Raw genomic sequence first — 20,874 nt, 5'->3', positions numbered from 1 at the left:
TTACTCCAGTAATCTAAGACACTGATTTTCATTGGGAGGGAGTTTGGGGGTATTTGCCTCCAGGAACATTGGCACCATCTAGAGATGTTTCTGGTTGTCAGAATAGTTCAGATGCCACTGGGTAGAGACTAAGGATTCTGCTAAACATCTACAATGCATAGAACAGTCCCTACAACAAAGAATTATTTAGTGCAAAATCATAGTGCTGAGGTTAAGAAACCATGATCTAAGCTAAGAAAAAAATGAAGTTATAAGGCTTTTTATAAAGTAACAAAATAGCATCTGTTAAGTCCTTAGGAAGAAGGCAAGACAGATTTTTGCAGCTAAAAATCGGCTGAAGGACATTGAGAACTTGCCCAAGGCCACAGAGTTAATAAATATTAAAACGCCACACATCTAAATTTTGTATTTCTGGACTCCTAATCCCATATTCTTTTTTTCCTATATAGCTGCCTCTCTAGGAAAATGCATGTACTTTATTTTCTTCTATTTATCATACAGGACAGGAAGTTTTTTAAAGCTTAATCTTTAAAAAAAAAAAAAAAAAAAATCTTGCTCTGTTGCCTAGGCTGGGGTGCAGTGGTGCTGCAGCTTTGACATCTTGGGCTCAAATGATCATCAGCCTTAGTCTCCTACGTAACTGGGACTACAGGCATGCTACTACACCTGGCTAATTTTTTTCTTTCAGAGATAGGGTCTCACTGTGTTGCCCAGGCTGGTCTCAAACTCCAGGCCTCAAGCAATCCTGCTTTATCCTGCCAAAATGCTGGGGTTACAGGCGTGAGCCACTGTGCCCAGCCCTTAAAGATTAATCTTATATAAAGTATAATGAAAATATTAAAGGAGCTTCTATCTCAATTGAAATATGTATCAATTAAATTCTGCCAAAAATACAACCTATAGATAGTAATACTTAATATTGGAGTTGGCTATATCTAACAAGTAAACTCAGCTTCATGAAGAGCTTTATAGATGTTTAGAAACCTTATTTTTTTTAAGACAGGGTCTCGCTCTGTCACCCAGGCTGGAGTGCAGTGGCACAATCTCAGCTCACTGCAACCTCAAACTCCTGGGCTCAAGGGATCCTCCCACCTCAGCTTCCCAAGTAGATGGTAGTACAGGGCACATGCCACCATGCTCAGCTAATGTTTTAACTTTTTGTAGAGACGAAGTCTCACTATATTGCCCAGGCTGATTTCAAACTCCGGGGCTCAAGCAGTCCTCCCACCTCAACCTCTGAAAGTGCTGGGATTACAGGTGTGAGCCACCTCGCCTGGCCTTACCTACTATTCTTGCCAGTGGTGTAACATTGAGCCTTTTCGCTGCATCTGCCGTCATGAGAACCAGAGCAGCAGCTCCATCATTCAGTGTACTGGCATTGGCAGCTGTTACCGTGCCTGAAAGCAAAAATGAGCATGAAGTCAAAACATTCCTTCACAATAAATGCATTTGGTTCAGTTTAACAAATACCTACTGCCTGGACTGCTAAATGTTTAAAGAAATTACAAATATGGGTGGAGACAATTCCTGCCCTCAGGAAACATGTACATAGCTAACTCCAAGACAATGTAAGAATGCCTTTTTGTGTACATAAAACTAACAGTTTTCTCAAAGATCAGAAACATGCATGATGGCACTGGGTAAATGCTGGTCTACAACTCTTGAAAGATAGGGACCAGTTAATATTTTTGTCTCCAGGGTCTAACTTTCCTTATTCAATATATAGCAGGTACTCACTACATATTTTTCAAATCAGGTATTTCTTCTTACCTAGAATCACCTGGAGTTAAATATAAATGAATGCTAAAAACTACTGAACCACTTTAAATAGGAGAATGTTATGGTATATAAATTATATCAATAAATCTGTTTTTTTCAATGCCAGTGAAGACCCTATCATAGACTGCTACATATGAAAATCTGAATTCTATAGTCATGTTATACATCTCTTCCCTGGGATTTATATATTGAAGGTATAAACTATCAAAACAATTTTACATGAGCCTGATATATTGAAAATGTTAACATCTAGATGTTTTCTAGAATTTTTAAAAATCCTTAGGCAATTCTAAGAATTAGATAAGGTATACTGGCTCAATTTTTTTCTTATGCTTCATTTCTTAACACTAACCATTTTCTTTCTGGAAAACTGTCTTCAGCTTTGGAACTTTGCTAAAATCAACACGTTTATATTCTTCATCTTCTTTCACCACTACATCTGGTTGACCTAAAATAAAAATATTTTAAGTAAAATTGCTCAAGCCAAGTAGTCATTCAGCAATCGCTCAAAACAAGTAGTCATTCAGCAATCGCTCAAAACAAGTAGTCATTCAGCAAGCAACTGTTGTACAAGATGCCTAGTAGTCTGTGCCTCCCTTTGTATCCCTACTTCCCTTAAACCATCCCAAGTAAACACTCATCTAGAATCTGTTAACTATAATCTCTATTATGTTACCATCTTAAAAAGAAACAAAGTAGCCTCACAATTTTTTTTTTTTTTTTTGAGGCAGGGTTTCCCTCTGTGACTTAGGCTGGCATGGTCACAGTTTACCTGATCCTCTCCAGGCCCATGTGATCCTCCCACCTCAGCCTCCCAAGTAGCTGGGACTACCAGTGTGAGCCACCACAGCCAGCTGATTTTGTTTGTTTGTTTGAAATGGTCTTGCACAGTCTCCCAATAGAGTGCAATGCTGCAAACCTAGCTCACTGCAGCCTCGAACTCCTGGGCTCAATTGATCCTCCTGCCTTGGATTCCCTAGTAGCTGGGACTACAGGCGTGTGCTGCTATACCCAGTTAATTTTTAATTTTTTTGTGTGGAGGCCAAGTCTCACTTTGTTGCCCAGGCTGGTCTCAAACTCCTGGGCTCAAGCAATCCTCCCACATCGGCCTCCCAAAGTGTTGGGATTACAGGTGTGAGCCACTGCACCCAGCCACAAAATTTAAATCTACACCTCCACATCCCATTCTCTTCTTCAACTCCCTTCTATGATCACAGACCCCACTCTCCTGACCCCAGAGGTAGCTATCTGACCTACACTAAATAAGCTCTAGTAGTATTCTATCATCTAGAGCACAGTAATCATTCCTGGAATAGAGTTGTAACCTAAGCAAGTTAATGAGTCTTTATTGTGGATTTATTCTGCTGGAACTGGTGAGAAAGTCTCTCCTTTTTGAGAATCCTATATATGTGACCCTAGAGGTAGAGGCAGCAACTTTAGAAAGGCTGAGGGAATAAAGCATAAAAGCCTTCAGGTCTGAGAAGCCAAGAGAGCATGTCTTAGTAGTAGTGAACACCCAGTTCCAATCCTTGAAGTTCCCAGAGCTGAATGGTTGCTACTGTTCATCCTTCAGTTCTTGGAGGCACTCCCGGTAACCTTCTATAAATCCCTTTTCAATTTAAAATACCGTATTGACTGTTACTTATAGGAAAAAGAGTTCTAATAAATTTCTCAAATTTAAAATAATACTCAGGGATCTTATAAATGGATTGAAACCTGACATTAAGTTGGGTAGATTGAACTGGCAACTCTTCCCTTTTTATTAACCATAAGCAGTATCCTCAGTTGAACCAAGATAATGTCCTAATGTAAAACTTAAGCATAAAACATTCAGCAACATGAAAAGTCTATTCATCCTTTTTGGAACATTATCTCTACCTTTTACTGTAACCGTGACAGGAGTAACTTCATTTCCAAATTTCCCAGCTTCCCAGGCTGCTTTACTTCTGGTATAAGAATTAATAGCATAAGCATCTTGTTCATCTCGTGCAATATTCAGCTTCTTTGCTGTATTCTCAGCACAGCTGCCCTGATAAAAAGTTGAAATATTTTAAAGTTAACTTTGCATAATTTAGAAAATATCTATTAACTTTGCATAACTTATAGTGTTTAGTAGTTACGTTTCTTAAAATATATTTCTTAGGCCAGACGTGGTGGCTCATGCCTGTAATCCCAGCAGTTTGGGAGGCCAAGGCGGGCAGATCATGAGGTCAGGATATCAAGACCATCCTGGCCAACATGATGAAACCCCGTCTCTACTAAAAATTAGCTGCGTATGGCGGCACGCGCCTGTAGTCCCAGCTACAGGGGAGCCTGAGGCAGGAGAACTCTTGAGCCCAGGAGGCGGAGGCTACAGTGAGTCAAGACTGTGCCACTGCACTCCAGCCTGGGCAACACAGCAAGACACCATTTCAAAAAATAATAACAACATATATATATATATACACACACACACACACACACATACATATATTTCTTTCTATACCAGGTCACTTTTCACTCGTATTTTTTTGAGATGGAGTTTGACTCTTGTCACCCAGGCTGGAGTGCAGTGGTGCAATCTTGGCTCAATGCAACCTCCACCTCCCGCGTTCAAGCAATTCTCCTGCCTCAGCCTCTTGAGTAGCTGGGATTAGACACCACCACCACGCCTATTTTTTTTGTATTTTTAATAGAGACGGGGTCTCACCACATTGGCCAAGCTGGTCTCAAACTCCTGACCCCAGGTGATCCACCTGTCTCGGCCTCCCAAAGTGCTGGGATTACAGGCCAGAGCCACCGCGCCCGGCCCATTCATGTCTTATCTTCACATACTTGAATCAGCCAAGCAGTTGCTAGCTGAGCGTCAGAAAATACCCTATTTAAATGTGGGAAAATTTCTTTAATGACTGAGCCATGCGGATGCAATAGGCCTACAAAAATATTTTCCAAAAGTACATGGCTAAAATCAACATTTATAGAGCCCATCTTTCAGTTCAGTTTGTAAAGTACATACAATAAGAAAAATCAAACTACTGGACATTAGATAGCATTTATCCACTAAAAATCACATTTACCATATGAATTTTATTGTAGACATCAGTTAGCCCGTCTTTTACAATCAAATCTTCAAGCTTTACCCCACCATATGGTGTTGATCCCCTGTTCATTACATATGGAACATTGGACATGCTTTCCATCCCACCTGCCACCATCACATCCTGCACAGCAACACCAGAAAAACCCAGTGTTAATTCAAATAGTTGCAAACCCATGACACCCTTTATACAGCTACCACCAAACAAGTATTCTACAAGCATTTATTAAACATTTGTTACACAGTGAATATAGGAAGTACCCTCTTTACCACTTCACCCTGATGAAAAGAAATGGTGTAAAATAATGAGAAATAAGTTGGCTGGGTGCAGTGGCTCACACCTGTAATCGCAGCACTTTAGGAGGCTGAGGCGGGTGGATCACTTGAGGTCAGGAGTTCAGGATTAGCCTGGCCAACATGGTGAAACCCCCTCTTTACTAAAAATACAAAAATTAGCTGGGTGTGGTGGTGGGCACTTGTAATCCCAGCTACTCAGGAGGCCAAAGCAGGAGGATTGCTTGAACCTGGGAGGCGGAGGTTGCTGTGAGCTGAGATCGTGCCACTGCACTCCAGCCTGGGGGGCAGAGCAAGACTCCTCAAAAAAAAAAAAAAAAGAGGCAGAGGTTGCAGTGAGCTGAGATTGTGCCACTGCACTCCAGCCTGGGCGACAGAGCAAGACTGTCTCAAAAGAAGTTCACAATCAGGCATTAATAAGAATACCAGAAATCTGGCCACGCACAGTGGCTCACACCTGTAATCCCAGCACTTTGGGAGGCCGAAGTGGGTGGATCATGAGGTCAGGAGATTGAGACCATTCTGGCTAACACAGTGAAACTCCATCTCTACCAAAAATACAAAAAATTAGCCGGGTTTGGTGGCACACGCCTGTAGTCCCAGCTACTCGGGAGGCTGAGAGAGGAGAATGGCATGAACCCGGGAGGCAGAGCTTGCAGTGAGCCAAGATAGCGCCACTGCACTCCAGCCTGGGCGACAAAGCAAGGCTGTCTTAAAAAAAAAAATAAAAATAAAAAAAATACCAGAAATCTTTCATGTAAAACCATCTTCTGAAATTCTTAAATTTTCTTTTAGACAGGGTCTCGCTGTTCCCCAGGCTGGAGTGCAGTGGCACGACCTCAGCTCACTGCAATCTCTGCCTTTTGGGCTCAAGTGATCCTCCCACCTCAGCCTCCCAAGTAGCTGGGACTACAGGCATGCACCATCACACCCAGCTAATTTTTGTATAATATTTTTAGTAGAGATGGGGTTTCGCTATATCACCCAGGCTCGTCTCAAACTCCCAGACTCAGGCGATCCGCCCACCTCAGCCTCACAAAGTGCTGGGATTACAGGCATGAGCCACCGTGACTGGCCTGAAATTCTTACCTTCTAACCCTTCATTTCATTCATGCTGCTAAAAATTTAATGTGCTCTAGAAGATTAGACGTAATCTCAGTTCATGAAAATAATCCTACATCCTTGACTGAGATCCTCATCATCTCTTCCTGGACAGCTGAAATAATTTTCCACTTGATCTGACATGCAGCCTTTCCACCAAAGCATCATCGACACTCGTCTGACTCATTTTGGCTAGAATGTAAATCTGATCATTTCACACCTTAGAGAACTCAGCATAATATATAAAGCCTTTACAGTATCCCTTCTCTCCCCTTTTTCAGTCTCACAGCCTAACCTATACCTCAGGTCACACGCAACTAGTTAAAGCTCTCCAGAGACACCATGCACATTTCACACACATACCTCTGCACTTCCCCCATCCACCAACATGTAAAACACCTATATTTCCTTTAAAACTAATCAGAACACTACTTCATGTCTGCCTTGACCATTTATTTCTATCCTTTCTTGAAAGTTTCTCTTCCTTTGTGTTCCCCAATTACTATGCAATCCTTTTAATATTATTATATGTTTATACATCAAGTCTTCCCACAAGACTATGCTCCTTTGAGGCCAGACACCCTGTCATATTTTTACGTCCTTGGCAACTGGCATATAGAGGTTTAATAAATATTAATCAACTTGTTATTACAAATCAACAAAAAAAATCACTTGCATTATAAGGGCTAGTTAAGAACAGTTTAATATAAAACATTAATGTAAACATAAAGCCAATAATATTTTCTCACAGTCTTTAATCAGGCATACAGACAAGCAAGCTCTATACCAAAGAAACCTAAATATTTTGCCTATTCCGAAATAGAGAAATTCTTAACCAGTTCTCATCTAAGTTTTATTCACTTGTACTTTTTACTGGGGGTGATGGCAATAATAAGTGACAGTAAATAAGGTATCAATTCTTCATTATAAAGTAAAACTGACTGTTTTCCAAGGTCATAAACATTCAAAACAAAGCACTTCCAAGTATGCCTGTAAGTCACTGTATATATGCACAAATGAATAATATTAAATGAAAGTATTTCAATATAATACAAATGGCATTTGCTAGAGAACCACGATACATCAATTAAGACAAAACTTTCCATGACAAACAGTTTTGAAACTAAATCTCGTGACCATTTGTCACCCACCGGTTTGCCAAGGGTTTGGTACCACCCAGTGGTGGTGCAGATCCAGACAAGTCACAGTTTTTGGAAAGTATAACTGGTACAACTTTTATGGAAAGCATTTTCAAATACCAAAATGTTCAAATCCTGACTCAGCATTTCTTTTAGGCATTTTTCCAACAGAGACCTGTACATGTACAGATTTTTTTAAATGTTTTGTTCACCACTCTATTTCCAATGACTGTCACATGGTAGATGCTTAGCCCTGTAACTCTGTGGCTGTCTCAGACACACTGAAAAACATCTTCATCTGAAAAATGAAGGGCTCAGATCTGAGAGAATCTTGGTTCTTCTGTGTGTCCAGGTCTCACCTCCTGACCTGACAGCGTATTTTTGCTAAGGAGCCTGTCTCTTGCTTGATCTCAAGTAAAGACAAGATATAGATCAGCAAGGCTAATTAGAAAGCCTGTACAACTTAACTGAGTCCAGGCATCGTAGAAACTACAAATTAGTCATCAAGCCTGGGCTCAAGCAATGATTTGATTCCCAGGGTTAAGCACCTTGTTCTCCTTTATAATGAAAACCTGTCTTATTCTGGCAAATACAGTATTTATGAATTTTTAGTCACCCAGCCCCAGAGAAAGACCCAAATGCCTTGACTAAAAACAATTTTTTTTTTTTTTTTTTTTTTGAGTCTTGCTCTGTCTCCTAGGCTGGAGTGCAGTGGTATAATCTCAGCTCACTGCAACCTCTGCCTCCCAGGTGCAAGTGACTCTTGTGCCTCAGCTTCCCGAGTAGCTGGGATTACAGGCACCTGCCACCACGCCCAGCTAATTTTTGTATTTTTAGTAGAGATGGGGTTTCACCATGTTGGCCAGGCTGATCTTGAACTCCGGGCCTCAAGTGATCTGCCCCCAGCCTCAGCCTCCCGAAGTGCTGGGATTATAGGAGTGAGCCACTGTGCCCGGGCCTAAAAACAACTTTTTAACACAAGATACTTACACTTTTTTTTTTCTTTCAAAGAGCAGAGTCTCGCTTGCTATGTTGCCTATGCTGGTCTCAAAATCCTGGGATCCTCCTGCCTCAACCTTCCAAAGTGCTTACAGGCATGATACCCAGCCTACGCTATCATTTTGACCATACTTCAAATGGACTTAGCAAATCCAGACACTCTTGAACATGTGAGAAAACATACTAACTTATGAGAAAGAATCTCATTTCTAAAATACGAATATGCCTAGATTTTTGTCTTTTAGCCCTAGGTATTATTCTGATTAATAAATGGAAAGGGCAGTGTTTCTTACCTGATGTCCACACATCAGACTTTGAGAGGCCATCATGATGGCTTTCATTCCTGAAGCACAAACTTTGTTTATAGTGGTGCATGGAGTAGAAATAGGTAAGCCTAAAACCAATATAAGTCACTTTTGAAAAACAGATAAACACAACTGCAGAACTTAATAGAGCATATTATTATAAACTGCAACTTTTCTTCTGCCAACATAACTACAAATTATATCATGCATTTAATATTTCACTTAAGCTTAAATAACCTTCGTTTTGCCATTTTATACTTTTTTTTTTTTTTTGAGACGGAGTCTCACTCTGTCCCCCAAGCTGGAGTGCAGTGGCGCAATCTCGGCTCACTGCAAGCTCCACCTCCCAGGTTCACGCCATTCTCCTGCCTCAGCCTCCCGAGTAGCTGGTACTACAGGTGCCCGCCGCCACGCCTGGCTAATTTTTTGTATTTTTAGTAGAGACAGGGTTTCACTGTGTTAGCCAGGATGGTCTCAATCTCCTGACCTCATGATCCACCCACCTCGGCCTCCCAAAGTGCTGGGATTACAGGCATGAGCCACCATGCCCAGCTTTTTTTTTTTTTTTTACACAGAATCTCACTCTGGAACCCAGGTTGGAGTGCAATGGTGCAATCTTGGCTCACTGCAACCTCCGCCTCCTGGGTTCAAGCGATTCTCCTGCCTCAGCCTCCCAAGTAGCTGGGATTAGTGCACCACCACACCTGGCTAATTTTTGTATTTTTAGTAGAGACAGGGTTTCACCATGTTGGCCAGGATGGTCTCCATCTCTTGACCTCGTGATGCACCCGCCTCGGCCTCCCAAAGTGCTGGGATTACAGGTGTGAGCCACCACACCTGGCCCCTTTTACACATTTTAAGTATAAAAGCAAAAATGTCTTCCAAGTACCTGCGCCCAATACTGCCTGCCTTGTAGGGGCTTGTCCTTCACCTCCTTGTAGAACATTACCCATGTATGCTTCTTTCACTTCTTCTTTTGGAATCCCTTTATTTAAAAAAAAAAAAAAGTCAAAAAGGCATTTAATTCAATTTAATAATCAGTGATTACCTAATAAGGTACGTGACATTACACAATAGGAATGGTTTCTTTTTTTTTTTGTCAGTTTTGAGTTTCAATCTAAACTGTATAGTACAAAGACTTCTTTACAAGGGAAAGCAGAAATGTAGGCATTAAGTTATGTCTAAGTGTTACATACATAGTTAATGCAGAATAAATATCTTTTCCATGGAATCTTTTTGCTCCCTTAACACAAAAAGCAAAGCAACTACTGACCTGCCTTTTCAATGGCTCCCTGAATTGCAATGGAACCAAGCTTAGTGGCTGGCAGCAATGAAAGGCTGCCTAAAAAAGATCCAATGGGTGTTCTTGTAGCACTTACTATGACCACTTCCTGGCAAGACACAAGATGGTAAAAATTATAGGTATTTTACCCAAATCGTATTTCATTAAATAAACATAAATATCAAAAAAACACTTCTATGAATGAGTCATCAAAAATTAATCTCAATAGTTGAATAGCTGTAAAGATAATCAGTTCAATGCTAGTGCTTTATGATTTAAGACCTTATAGAAACCACATCTAAAACAGATGTAGATCCTTCCCAGTTCTCTACAGGAGGTTTGAGGACAGAAGCTTAAGTTTCCTTTCTATTCCTCAGTCAAAATTCAAGAAATGGTCACTGTACCTTGTTTTTTTGTTTGTTTTTGTATTTTTGTTTTTGAGACAGCGTCTTGCTCAGCTGCCCAGGCTGGAATGCAGTGGCACAATCATAGCTTATTGCAGCCTCAAACTCCTCAGCTCAAGCAATCCTTCTGCCTCAGCCTACCAAAGTGCTAGGTTTAAGGGTATGAGCCACCACACTCAGCCACTTTACTCTTGTTAACTGCATAATAAACAACTCTAAGAGGGTCCCTTACTGAAAGGAACTCTGGCTAGGAATCAAGACCTGTATCCTAGGTGGGGCTATACCACTTAACTAGGACAGAGCCAGGGCCAGAATTTCTTTTTTTATATATAATTTGAGATGGAGTCTCACTGTGTCACCCAGGCTGGAGTGCAGTGGAGTGATCTTGGCTGACTGCAACCTCTGCCTCCCAGGTTCAAGTGATTCTCCTGCCTCAGCCTCCTGAGTAGCTGGGATTACAGGCATGTGCAACCACACCCGGCTAATTTTCGTTATTTTTAACACAGATGGGGTTTTGCCATGTTGGCCAGGCTGGTCTTGAACTCCTAACCTCAGGTGATCCATGCACCTTGGCCTCCCAAAGTGCTGGGATCACAGGCATGAACCACTGTGCCCAGCCAGAGCCATAATTTCTTTTTTTTTTTTTTTTTTGAGATGGAGTTTCGCTCTGTTGCCCAGGCTGGAATGCAGTGGCGCGTGAACTCAACTCACTGCAAGCTCCGCCTCCCGGGTTCACGCCATTCTCCTGCCTCAGCCTCCTGTGTAGCTGGGACTACAGGTGCCTGCCACCACGCCCGGCTAATTTTTTGTATTTTTAGTGGAGATGGGGTTTCACCGTGTTAGCCAGGATGGTCTCGATCTCCTGACATCGTGATCCACCTGCCTCAGCCTCCCAAAGTGCTGGGATTACAGGCATGAGTGACCGCACCCAGCGCAGAGCCATAATTTCTTAAACAGTAAGACAATAATATGAACATTAAGCAAAAGAAGATAAAAGCTCTCTTGAATACTATAAAACAGCACTGTGACAGTTCTCTCCTTAAACTTATCTTCCACAATCTCCTATTAAGTTTAGAGATAAATAACAGAATGGTTGCCTAGATTTTGATAGAAGGTCTTAACGAAGTCACTTTAGTGACCCTTACAAAACAAAGAGAGGACTCCTCAGAAGGCCCTAGGAGATGCTGTAATGGCCCTCCTTGTCTAATTCCCAGCTGGTCCACTCCCTCTCTTCTAGGATCTTCTATACGGTCTCTGCTTGTACCACACACAATACAATGGGAGTCCCTGTGAGCAAAGGAAGAACACTGCCCAGTTCTAGAGGGAATGTTGTTTTGCAGCAGACTATAAGGAAGCAGCAAACATTGGCAGAGACTAACTGAAATGTTTTTCTATTACAGTCATCTACTTTAACTGAATATTTAAATAGTTAGCTATTCCTAACTGTTGCACAATCCTGCTTTGACTTTCACATATAACCAAATCATAAGTATATGCATTTTTATTGACATTTCCTTTAAATTCTGGAAATTTTAAAGCACAATTTAAATTACTTGCCTTCAAAGTGGGTTTTGATACATAACTCCGTTCCACATATCTTATTTCCTGTAATATAAATATTTATAATGTTATAATGTAAAAAATATTAAACTATATCATTTTATATTTCTCAGTGATAAGGTTATAGTGGTTTCTTCCTGCATCCTTATGCTTTTATTTCCAAGTTTTCTGTGGTCAGAATATATCACTTTTAACAATTAGAAAAAAATGATTGCTTTATAATAAACGTTTCTGATTATTCATTGGAAATGTATGTTTTAACTCCTAAGTTTACTATCTTAAAATTTCTAAGTCTTGGCCGGTGGTGGTGGCTCATGCCTGTAATCCTAGCACTTTGGGAGGCCAAGGCGGGCGGATCACCTGAGGTCAGGAGTTCAAGACCAGCCTGGACAACATGATGAGACCCAGTCTCTACTAAAAATACAAAAGTTAGCCCAGCATTATGGCACATGCCTGTAATCCCAGCTACTCCAGAGGCTGGGGCAGGAGAATGCCGTGAACCCAGGAGGCGGAGCTTGCAGTGAGCCGAGATTGCGCCACTGCACTCCAGCCTGGGTGACACAGCGAGACTCCGTCTCAAAAAAAAAATTCCAAGTCTTTCTTAAATAATAGCTTTCTAAAATGTAGTTTTGAGTTAAAGCTAGGATCTAAATTATTTAGTCTTAGAATCCAACAAGATATTCTCACTTAAGATTGTTTTCAAGTAAAACTTGCTGTTTCTCCCTATCCACTTCCAACAATTGTCTTTGATTTATATGAGGCAAACACATCTCATATAAATATGACCTATAATAGCAGATAAATTATTTCTTAAAAAAGCAAACAGTAAACTCCTTCCCTCCCTCCCTCCCTCTTTTCTTCCCTCTGTGGCCCAGGCTGGAGTATAGTCGGCTCACTGCAGACTCCCTGCCTCGGCTCCCGTGATTCTCCTGCCCCCCGCCTGCGGGCTGCCTGGGATTGCCGGCACGCACCACCACCCCTGCCTGCTTTTTCTCCTTTGGCTGGAGGCGCGGTTTCGCCATGTCGGCCAGGCTGGTCTCCAGCTCCTGACCTCGAGTGGTCTGCCCGCCTTGGCCTCCCCAGATGCTGCGACTGCAGACGGAGTCTCGCTCACTCGGTGCTCAGTGTTGCCCGGGCTGGAGTGCGGTGGCGTGGTCTTGGCTCGCTGCAGCCTCCGCCTCCCAGCCGCCTGCCTTGGCCTCCCAGGGTGCTGGGATTGCAGCCTCTGCCCGGCCGCTGCCCCGTCTGGGAGGTGGGGAGCGTCTCTGCCTGGCCGCCCATCGCCTGGGATGTGAGGAGCGCCTCTGCCCGGCCGCCCCATCTGGGAGGTGAGGAGCCTCTCTGCCCCAAGCTGCCACCCCATCCAGGAAGTGAGGAGCGTCTCCGCCTGGCCGCCCATCATCTGGGATGTGAGGAGCGCCTCTGCCCGGCTGCCCATCGTCTGGGATATGAGGAGCGCCTCTGCCCGGCCACCACCCCATCTAGGAAGTGAAGAGCGCCTCTGCCCGGCTGCCCCGTCTGGGAAGTAAGGAGCACCTCTGCCCGGCCACCACCCCATCTAGGAAGTGAAGAGCGCCTCTGCCCGGCTGCCCCGTCTGGGAAGTAAGGAGCGCCTCTGCCCGGCCACCCCGTCTAGGAAGAAGTGAGGAGCGCCTCTGCCCGGCCACCCCGTCTGGGAAGAAGTGATGAGCGCCTCTGCCCAGCCGCCCCGTCTGGGATGTGAGGAGCACCTCTGCCCAGCGGCCCCATCTGGGAAGTGAGGAGCGCCTCTGCCCGGCCGCCCCCTCTGGGAAGTGAGGAGCGCCTCTGCCCGGCCGCACATCGTCTGGGAAGTGAGGAGCGCCTCTGCCCGGGGGGCGCCTCTGCCCGGCCGCCCGTCTGGGAAGTGAGGAGCGCCTCTGCCCGGGGGGCGCCTCTGCCCGGCCGCCCGTCTGGGAAGTGAGGAGCGCCTCTGCCCGGGGGGCGCCTCTGCCCGGCCGCCCGTCTGGGAAGTGAGGAGCGCCTCTGCCCGGCCGCCCCGTCTGGGAAGTGAAGAGCGCCTCTGCCCGGCCGCCCCGTCTGAGAAGTGAGGAGTGCATCTGCCCGGCGGCACTGTCTGGGAAGAAGTGAGGAGCACCTCTGCCCAGCCGCCCCGTCTGGAAAGTGATGAGCGCCTCTGCCCAGCCGCCCCTGTCTGGGAAGTGAGGAGCGCCTCTGCCCGGGGAGCGCCTCTGCCCGGGGAGCACCTCTGCCCAGCCGCCCTGTCTGGGAAGTGAGGAGCGCCTCTGCCCGGCCGCCCCATCTGGGAAGAAGTGAGGAGCGCATCTGCCCAGCCACCCCGTCTGGGAAATGAGGAGCGCCTCTGCCCGGCCGCCCCGTCTGGGAAGTGAGGAACACCTCTGCCCGGCCGCACCGTCTGGGAAGTGAGGAACACCTCTGCCGGGCCGCCCCGTCTGGGAAGTGAGGAGCGCCTCTGCCCAGCCGCCCCATCTGGGAAGAAGTGAGGAGCGCGTCTGCCCGGCCGCACCGTCTGGGAAGTGATGAGCGCCTCTGCCCGGCCGCCCCATCTGGGAAGTGAGGAGCGCCTCTGCCCGGCCACCCCGTCTGGGAAGTGAGGAGCGCCTCTGCCCAGCCGCCTCGTCTGGGAAGAAGTTAGGAGCACGTCTGCCCAGCCGCACTGTCTGGGAAGTGAGGAGCGCCTCTGCCCGGCCGCCCCCATCTGGGAAGTGAGGAGCGCCTCTGCCCGGCCGCCCCGTCTGGGAAGAAGTGAGGAGCGCCTCTGCCCGGCCGTCCCGTCTGGGAAGAAGTGAGGAGCGCCTCTGCACGGCCGCCCCGTTTGGGAAGAAGTGAGGAGCGCCTCTGCCCGGCCGCCCCGCCTGGGAAGAAGTGAGGAGCGCCTCTGCACGGCCGCCCCGTCTGGGATGTGGGGAGTGCCTCCGCCCGGCTGCCCCGTCTGGGAGGTCTACCACGGAGGCCAGACGCAATGTGGGGGTTGGACGTGGTGGCTCACGCCTGTGGTCCCAGCACTCTGGGAGGCCGAGGCGGGTTGATCACTTGAGGCTAGGAGTTCAAGACCAGCCTGGCCAACATGGCGAAACATATGAAAAATACAACAGACAAACCAACCAACCAACCAACCAACCAACCCAGCGGCAACAAAACAGGTCTACCCTGGAGTCATACTCTAATTTTTTCTATTTTCCTCCCTTTCTGATCCTTTATCCCACTTTCTTTTTCTTCCTCTTCCTTCTCCTTCTTCTTTGTCAAATAGAGGATTGAGTTATTATCATTGATCCATACAAACTCCCTCTCTCATTTATTTTAATTCCCACCCCCCATTTCTATTCCCCGTCTTCCCATGTGCAACCTTCCTAATATGTTTGATATAAATCTTTTTGTTTGTATGTATTTTTAGAAAATGTTTATTGTTTTGTGTGCAAAAAAAAAATTAAGAAAAAAAAGAGTAAACATCTTACCCCTACTACTTCTCAGTTCTTTACACACTTCTTAGGAACAAACGTCAACAGTAGGCTGGGGAAGTGGCTCACGCCTGTAATCCCAACACTTTGGAAGGCTGAGGTGGGCGTATCACTTGAGGTCAGGAGTTAGAGATCAGCCTGGCCAACTTGGCGAAAAAACCCCGTCTCTACTAAAAATAGAAAAATTAGCCAGGCATGGTAGCGGGCGCCTGTAATCCCAGCCACTCGGGAGGCTGAGGCAGGAAAATTGCTTGAACCCAGGAGGCGGAGTTTGCAGTGAGCCAAGATCACGCCACTGCACTCCAGCCTGGGAGACAAGAGTGAAACTCCATAATAAATAAATAAATTAATTAATTCTGACAACGCAGGACATAATTCAGAGGCCTAACTGATCTGAAATTAGACTATCAGTAGCTGGGCACAGTGGCTCATGCCTGTAATCCCAGCACTTTGGGAGGCCGAGGCGGGTGAATCACGAGGACAGGAGTTCAAGACCAGCCTGACCAACATGGTGAAACCCCATCTCTACTAGAAATATATAAGTTAGCTGGGTGTGGTGGTCCATACATGTAAGCCCAGCTACTCGGAGAGGCTGAGGCAGGAGAATCACTTGAAGCTGGGAGGCAGAGCTTGCAGTGAGCCGAGATCACGCCACTGTACTCCAGCCTGGGCAACAGAGCGAGACTCCGTCTCAAAAAATGATAATAAATTTAAAAAATAATAATTTAAAAACTTACAAGAAAAAAGTTCCTACTTGTAGTAAACATGCCTGTCACTGCCTCTCCAGACACATGTCTTTCTCAAAGGGCAACCCTAAGTACTTACAAGGTGACTCCCCTGCCTCTGGCCAGAGCTGATGGATCAAGAATGGAATGGACTCACCCAAGCTAGCACCCTGAGACTGGGTCAGTTGGATGACAGTGGGGACTGGACTGAAAAGTCAAAAGGGGCTGGAGCTGACCAGCCAATGCCACAGAAAAGCAGCAGTTAGAACAAAGAGAAAAGCCATGAATACGCTGAGAAGCAAAAGAATGGAACATACATACTCAGAGACAGGAGAAATAGACCACGGCACACCACAAGAGGCAAAAGATGGCTTTGGTTAGTGATTTTCTAATTTGGGTTCTGGTAAGGTCAGTTGCACTTTATTTTGTTTAAAAATTTTCATATATAAAAATAAAAAATAAACCAGAACTCCTGGACTCAAGCAATCCTCCTGCCTCAGCCTCCCAAGTATCTGCGACTACAGGCACATGTCCCTGCACCCGGCCAGCTGCACTTTATTTCCTATCCTTGGATGTCCTAGTGCTTGCCCATGTATCTCTTCAAAAAGTCCCCTTTCTGGAGATTCCTTAAAGAACTAAAACTAGAACTACCATTTGATCCAGCAATTCCACTACTGGATATCTACCCAGAGGAAAAGAAGTCATTATACGAAGGCCGTGCGCAGTGGCTCATGCCTTTAATCCCAGCACTTTAAGAGGCCGAGACGGGCGGATAATGAGGTCAGGAGTTCAAGACCAGCCTGGCCAACATGGCGAAACCCCAACTCTACTAAAAATACAAAAATTAGCTGGACGTGGTGATGCAACATCTGTAATCCCAGCTACTTGGGAAGCTGAAGCAGGAGAATCACTTGAACCCAGGAGGCAGAGGTTGCAGTGAGCCGAGATCACGCCACTGCATTCCAGCCTGGGCAACAGAGCAAGACTCCGTCTCAGAAAAAAAAAAAAAAAAAAAAGTCATTATACAAAAAAGACACTTGCACACACATGTTCATAGCAGCACAATTTGCAATTGCAAAAATACGGAACCAGCCCAAATGCCCATCAACCAACAAGTGGATAAAGCAAATGTGGTATATATACCATGGAATACTACTCAGCCATAACAAGGAATGAAATAATGGCATTCACTGCAACCTGGATGGAATTGGAGACTATTATTCTAAGTAACTCAGGAATGGAAAAACCAAACAGCATATGTTCTCACTCATAAGTGGGAGCTGCGCTATGAGGACACAAAGGTATAAGAATGATACAGTGGACTTTGGGGACTCAGGGGAAAGGGTGGAGGTGGGATTGAGGAATAAAAGACTACACATTGGTTTACAGTGTATACTGCTTGGGTAATAGGTGCACCAAAATCTCAGATATCACCACTAAAGAACTTACTCACATAATCCAACACCACCTGTTCCCAAAAGCCTACTGAAATAAAAATTAAATTTTAAAAGTCCCCTTTCTACTTAGCTAGTTTGTTCCTTGTTTACTAAGCCACTTCTCTTCTTTCAAGCTTCTGGTCCAGTTTAATGGAATCTTCCCTGGTTCTCTCCACTTTGCTCTGGATCCCATTTCCAGTTGCCTTTTCAAAGATGGCACAGTTATCCTTTCCCTCTCCTCTACATCATTCACCCCTTTTACTTCTGGATAATTCCATAAGCATACAAACAGGCTCTGATTCCCCCCACCTAAAAGCAAAAACAAATAAATGTCTCTTGACCCACATTCCCACTGAGCTTTCACCTCATTTCTTTCTTTTTGAAAAAAGGCTGGAGTGCAGTGGTGCGATCTCAGCTCACTGCAACCTCCGCCTCCCGGGTTCAAACAATTCTCCTGCCTCAGCCTCCCATGTACCTGGGACTACAGGCATGCGCCACCACGCCCGGCTAATTTTTGTATTTTTAGTAGAGACAGGGTTTCACCATGTTAACCAGGCTGGTCTTGAACTCCTGACCTCAGGTGATCTGCCTGCCTCGGCCCCCCAAAGTGCTGGGATTACAGGCATGAGCCACCACGCATGGCCTCACCTCACTTTAGTTCTCTTTGGCAAGAAAGGTTCTCCAGGTTGCCTACAGTGTCCATTTGCTTGTCCTCACCTGTTCTTTACAGTTCAACCCACTCAGATCTGGATTTTATTTCTGCCAGTTTACCACTGTTGGTTCTGAGCAACATCAACAATGTCTGTGTAGCAAAATCCAACTCGCTATAATTCTCTCACTTAACCTTTTAACACATCAGCAAGACTGGGCTCACCTTTCTTTGAGAAATATGCTGAGCAGTTAAGAGCCTAGACTTACCAGCTCAGTATTCTTTGTTTGTTTGTTTTGTAGAGACAGAGTCTCACTATCTTACCCAGGCTGGTCTCAAACTCCTGGGCTCAAGCGATCCTCCTGCGTTGGCCTTCCAACATGCTGGGATTATAGGCGTGAGCCACTGTGTCCTGCAAGCTGAGTATTTTTGAGCAAGTTACTTAGACACACTTACCTTGGTTTTCTCAAATACCCTCCACAGGCTGTTATGAGAATAAAATGAGGTAATATGTATAATCCACTGCAGAAACCCTTCCTTGTCTTGGCTTCCATTACAAACGTGGACTCCTTCCTACCTCATTAGTCATATTTACCTCAGTCTCCTTTACTATCTCATCTTTCCCTTCCAATCTCCAAGTGCTGAATGTCCCAGGGCTTTGTTCCAGGCCTCTTTTAATTTAACTTCACTATATCCTTAGTCATATCCAGTCCCATGGCTTTAAAAAGCATTTATGAGGCCGAGCACAGTGGCTCACACCTGTAATCCCAGCATTTCGGGAGGCCAAGGCAGGCGGATCACAAGGTCAGGAGATCAAGACCATCCTGGCTAACACGGTGAAACCCCATATCTACTAAAAATACAAAAACAAAACTAGGCATGGTGGCGGGTGCCTGTAGTCCTAGCTATTTGGGAGGCTGAGGCAGGAGAATGGTGTGAACCTGGGAAGTGGAGCTTGCAGTAAGCCAAGATCACGCCACTGCACTCCAGCCTGGGTGACAGAGTGAGACTCTGTCTCAAAAAAAAAAAAAAAAAAAAAAAAAAGTGTCTATGTGCTGATGATTTTCCAAATTTCTATCTCCAACCCTGACCTTTCAATTGACCACCAGACTCACACCCAAGTGCCAACCTGACAGCTGAAGGTGAATGTCCAAATCATAGCTCTCAATTTCCAACCCTAGAAAACCTGTTTGTGGCCAGGCGCAGTGGCTCACCCCTGTAATCCCAGCAGTTTGGGAGGCCGAAGGGGGCAGATCACGAGGTCAGGAGTTCGAGACCAGCCTGGCCAACACGCTGAAACCCTGTCTCTACCAAAAATACAAAAAAAAAAAAAAAAAATTAGCAGGGCGTGGTGGCACGCGCCTGTAATCCCAGCTACTCCAGAGGCTGAGGCAAGAGAACTGCTTAAACTCGGGAGGCAGAGGTTGCAGTGAGCTGAGATTGTGCCATTGCAGTCCAGCCTGGGTGACAGAGCAAGACTCCATCACAATAAAAAAAAAAAAAAAGAAAAGAAAACCTGTTTGTTGCCAGTATTCTCAGGTGCTCAAGCCAAAATCACCCTTCATCCTTCCCTTTATTGCAATCCCTAAAATCCAGATACTGTCAACAGCATCCAAAACATAACAAAATTCGTCCACTCTGCCTCATGTCCACTGCTGCCACCTAGTCCAAGCCACCATCTCTTCTTCCTATTAATGGCCTTCTACCTAGTTCCCTGCCTCCCCTGACACCTCTCTACAGTCCCTCCAGCTTTGAAAATGTAAATCAGATCATATCACTCTACTGATTAAAATAATTTAATGGCTTTTCATTGCTCTTGGAATTACATACAAATTCTTTACCTCATCCTACAAGGCCCTGCATGATCTGGCTCTAGGTTTTCTCTCCAAATTTACATCATTCTTGCTCTGTGCCAGCCACTGGCATCTCTTTGTTCTAAACCCTATCCCGATACCTCAGGGTCTCTGCAGTGTGCCTCTGCCAGTAATAGTCTCCTCAGGCCAGGCCTGGTGGCTCACGCCTATAATCCCAGCCCTTTGGGAGGCCGAGGCAGGTGGATCACTTGAGATTAGAAGCTTGAGACCAGCCTGGCCAACGTGGTGAAACCCCGTGTCTACTAAAAATACAAAAATTAGCCAGGTGTGGGGGTGGGCAGCTGTAGTCCCAGCTACTTGGGAGGTTGAGGTGAGAGAATCGCTTGAATCCAGGAGGCAGAAGTTTCAGTGAGCCGAGATCACGCCGCTGCCCTCTAGCCTGTGCAACAGAGTGTGATCCTGTCTCCAAAAAAATCAAAAACAAAACAAAACAAAAAGTCTTCCCAGCTCTCCACGGCTGGCTCATTTTTATCCTTCATGTCTTTTCTTTTTTTTTTTTTTTTTTAGATGGAGTCTCATTTTGTCACCCAGGCTGGAGTGCAGTGGCGTGATCTCGGCTCACTGCAAGCTCCACCTCCCAGGTTCATGCCATTCTCCTGCCTCAGCCTCCCAGGTAGCTGGGACTACAAGTGCCCGCCACCACGCTCGGCTAATTTTCTGCATTTTTATACAGACAGGGTTTCACCGTGTTAGCCAGGATAGTCTCGATCTCCTGACCTGGTGATCTGCCCACCTCAGCCTCTCAAAGTGCTGGGATTACAGGCGTGAGCCACTACACCCAGCCTATTCTTCA

The 20,874-nt window shown here is 45.3% G+C and overlaps 1 protein-coding gene across 10 annotated transcripts in view; it reads right to left on the bottom strand.

The window, feature by feature from the left end:
• Positions 1-20,874, bottom strand: part of ACAT1 (acetyl-CoA acetyltransferase 1) — a 32,800-nt gene that overhangs the window by 7,328 nt on the left and 4,598 nt on the right. For 3 of the 10 annotated variants that reach the window (XR_010120094.1, XM_055272996.2, XM_055272995.2), the window contains exons 2-9: positions 11,937-11,984; positions 9,967-10,084; positions 9,583-9,678; positions 8,682-8,782; positions 4,836-4,979; positions 3,658-3,808; positions 2,132-2,227; positions 1,284-1,397 (exon numbers count right to left, since the gene is read on the bottom strand). Coding sequence is in view for 9 of the 10 variants with exons in the window: in XM_055272996.2 (XP_055128971.2) it covers positions 1,284-1,397; positions 2,132-2,227; positions 3,658-3,808; positions 4,836-4,979; positions 8,682-8,782; positions 9,583-9,678; positions 9,967-10,084; positions 11,937-11,984 (868 nt within the window). In the remaining variant the exon portion in view is untranslated. Of the gene's footprint in view, positions 1-1,283; positions 1,398-2,131; positions 2,228-3,657; positions 3,809-4,835; positions 4,980-8,681; positions 8,783-9,582; positions 9,679-9,966; positions 10,085-11,932; positions 11,985-18,476; positions 18,500-20,874 lie in introns of those variants that run through there. The other 7 variants (XM_063636481.1, XM_055272997.2, XM_063636483.1 and 4 more) reach the window with 6 other exon arrangements.

Source organism: Symphalangus syndactylus, chromosome 3, assembly GCF_028878055.3.
Source record: "Symphalangus syndactylus isolate Jambi chromosome 3, NHGRI_mSymSyn1-v2.1_pri, whole genome shotgun sequence".
Classification (NCBI taxonomy): Eukaryota; Metazoa; Chordata; class Mammalia; order Primates; family Hylobatidae; genus Symphalangus; species Symphalangus syndactylus.
This window is presented reverse-complemented; position numbering and strand designations above follow the sequence as displayed.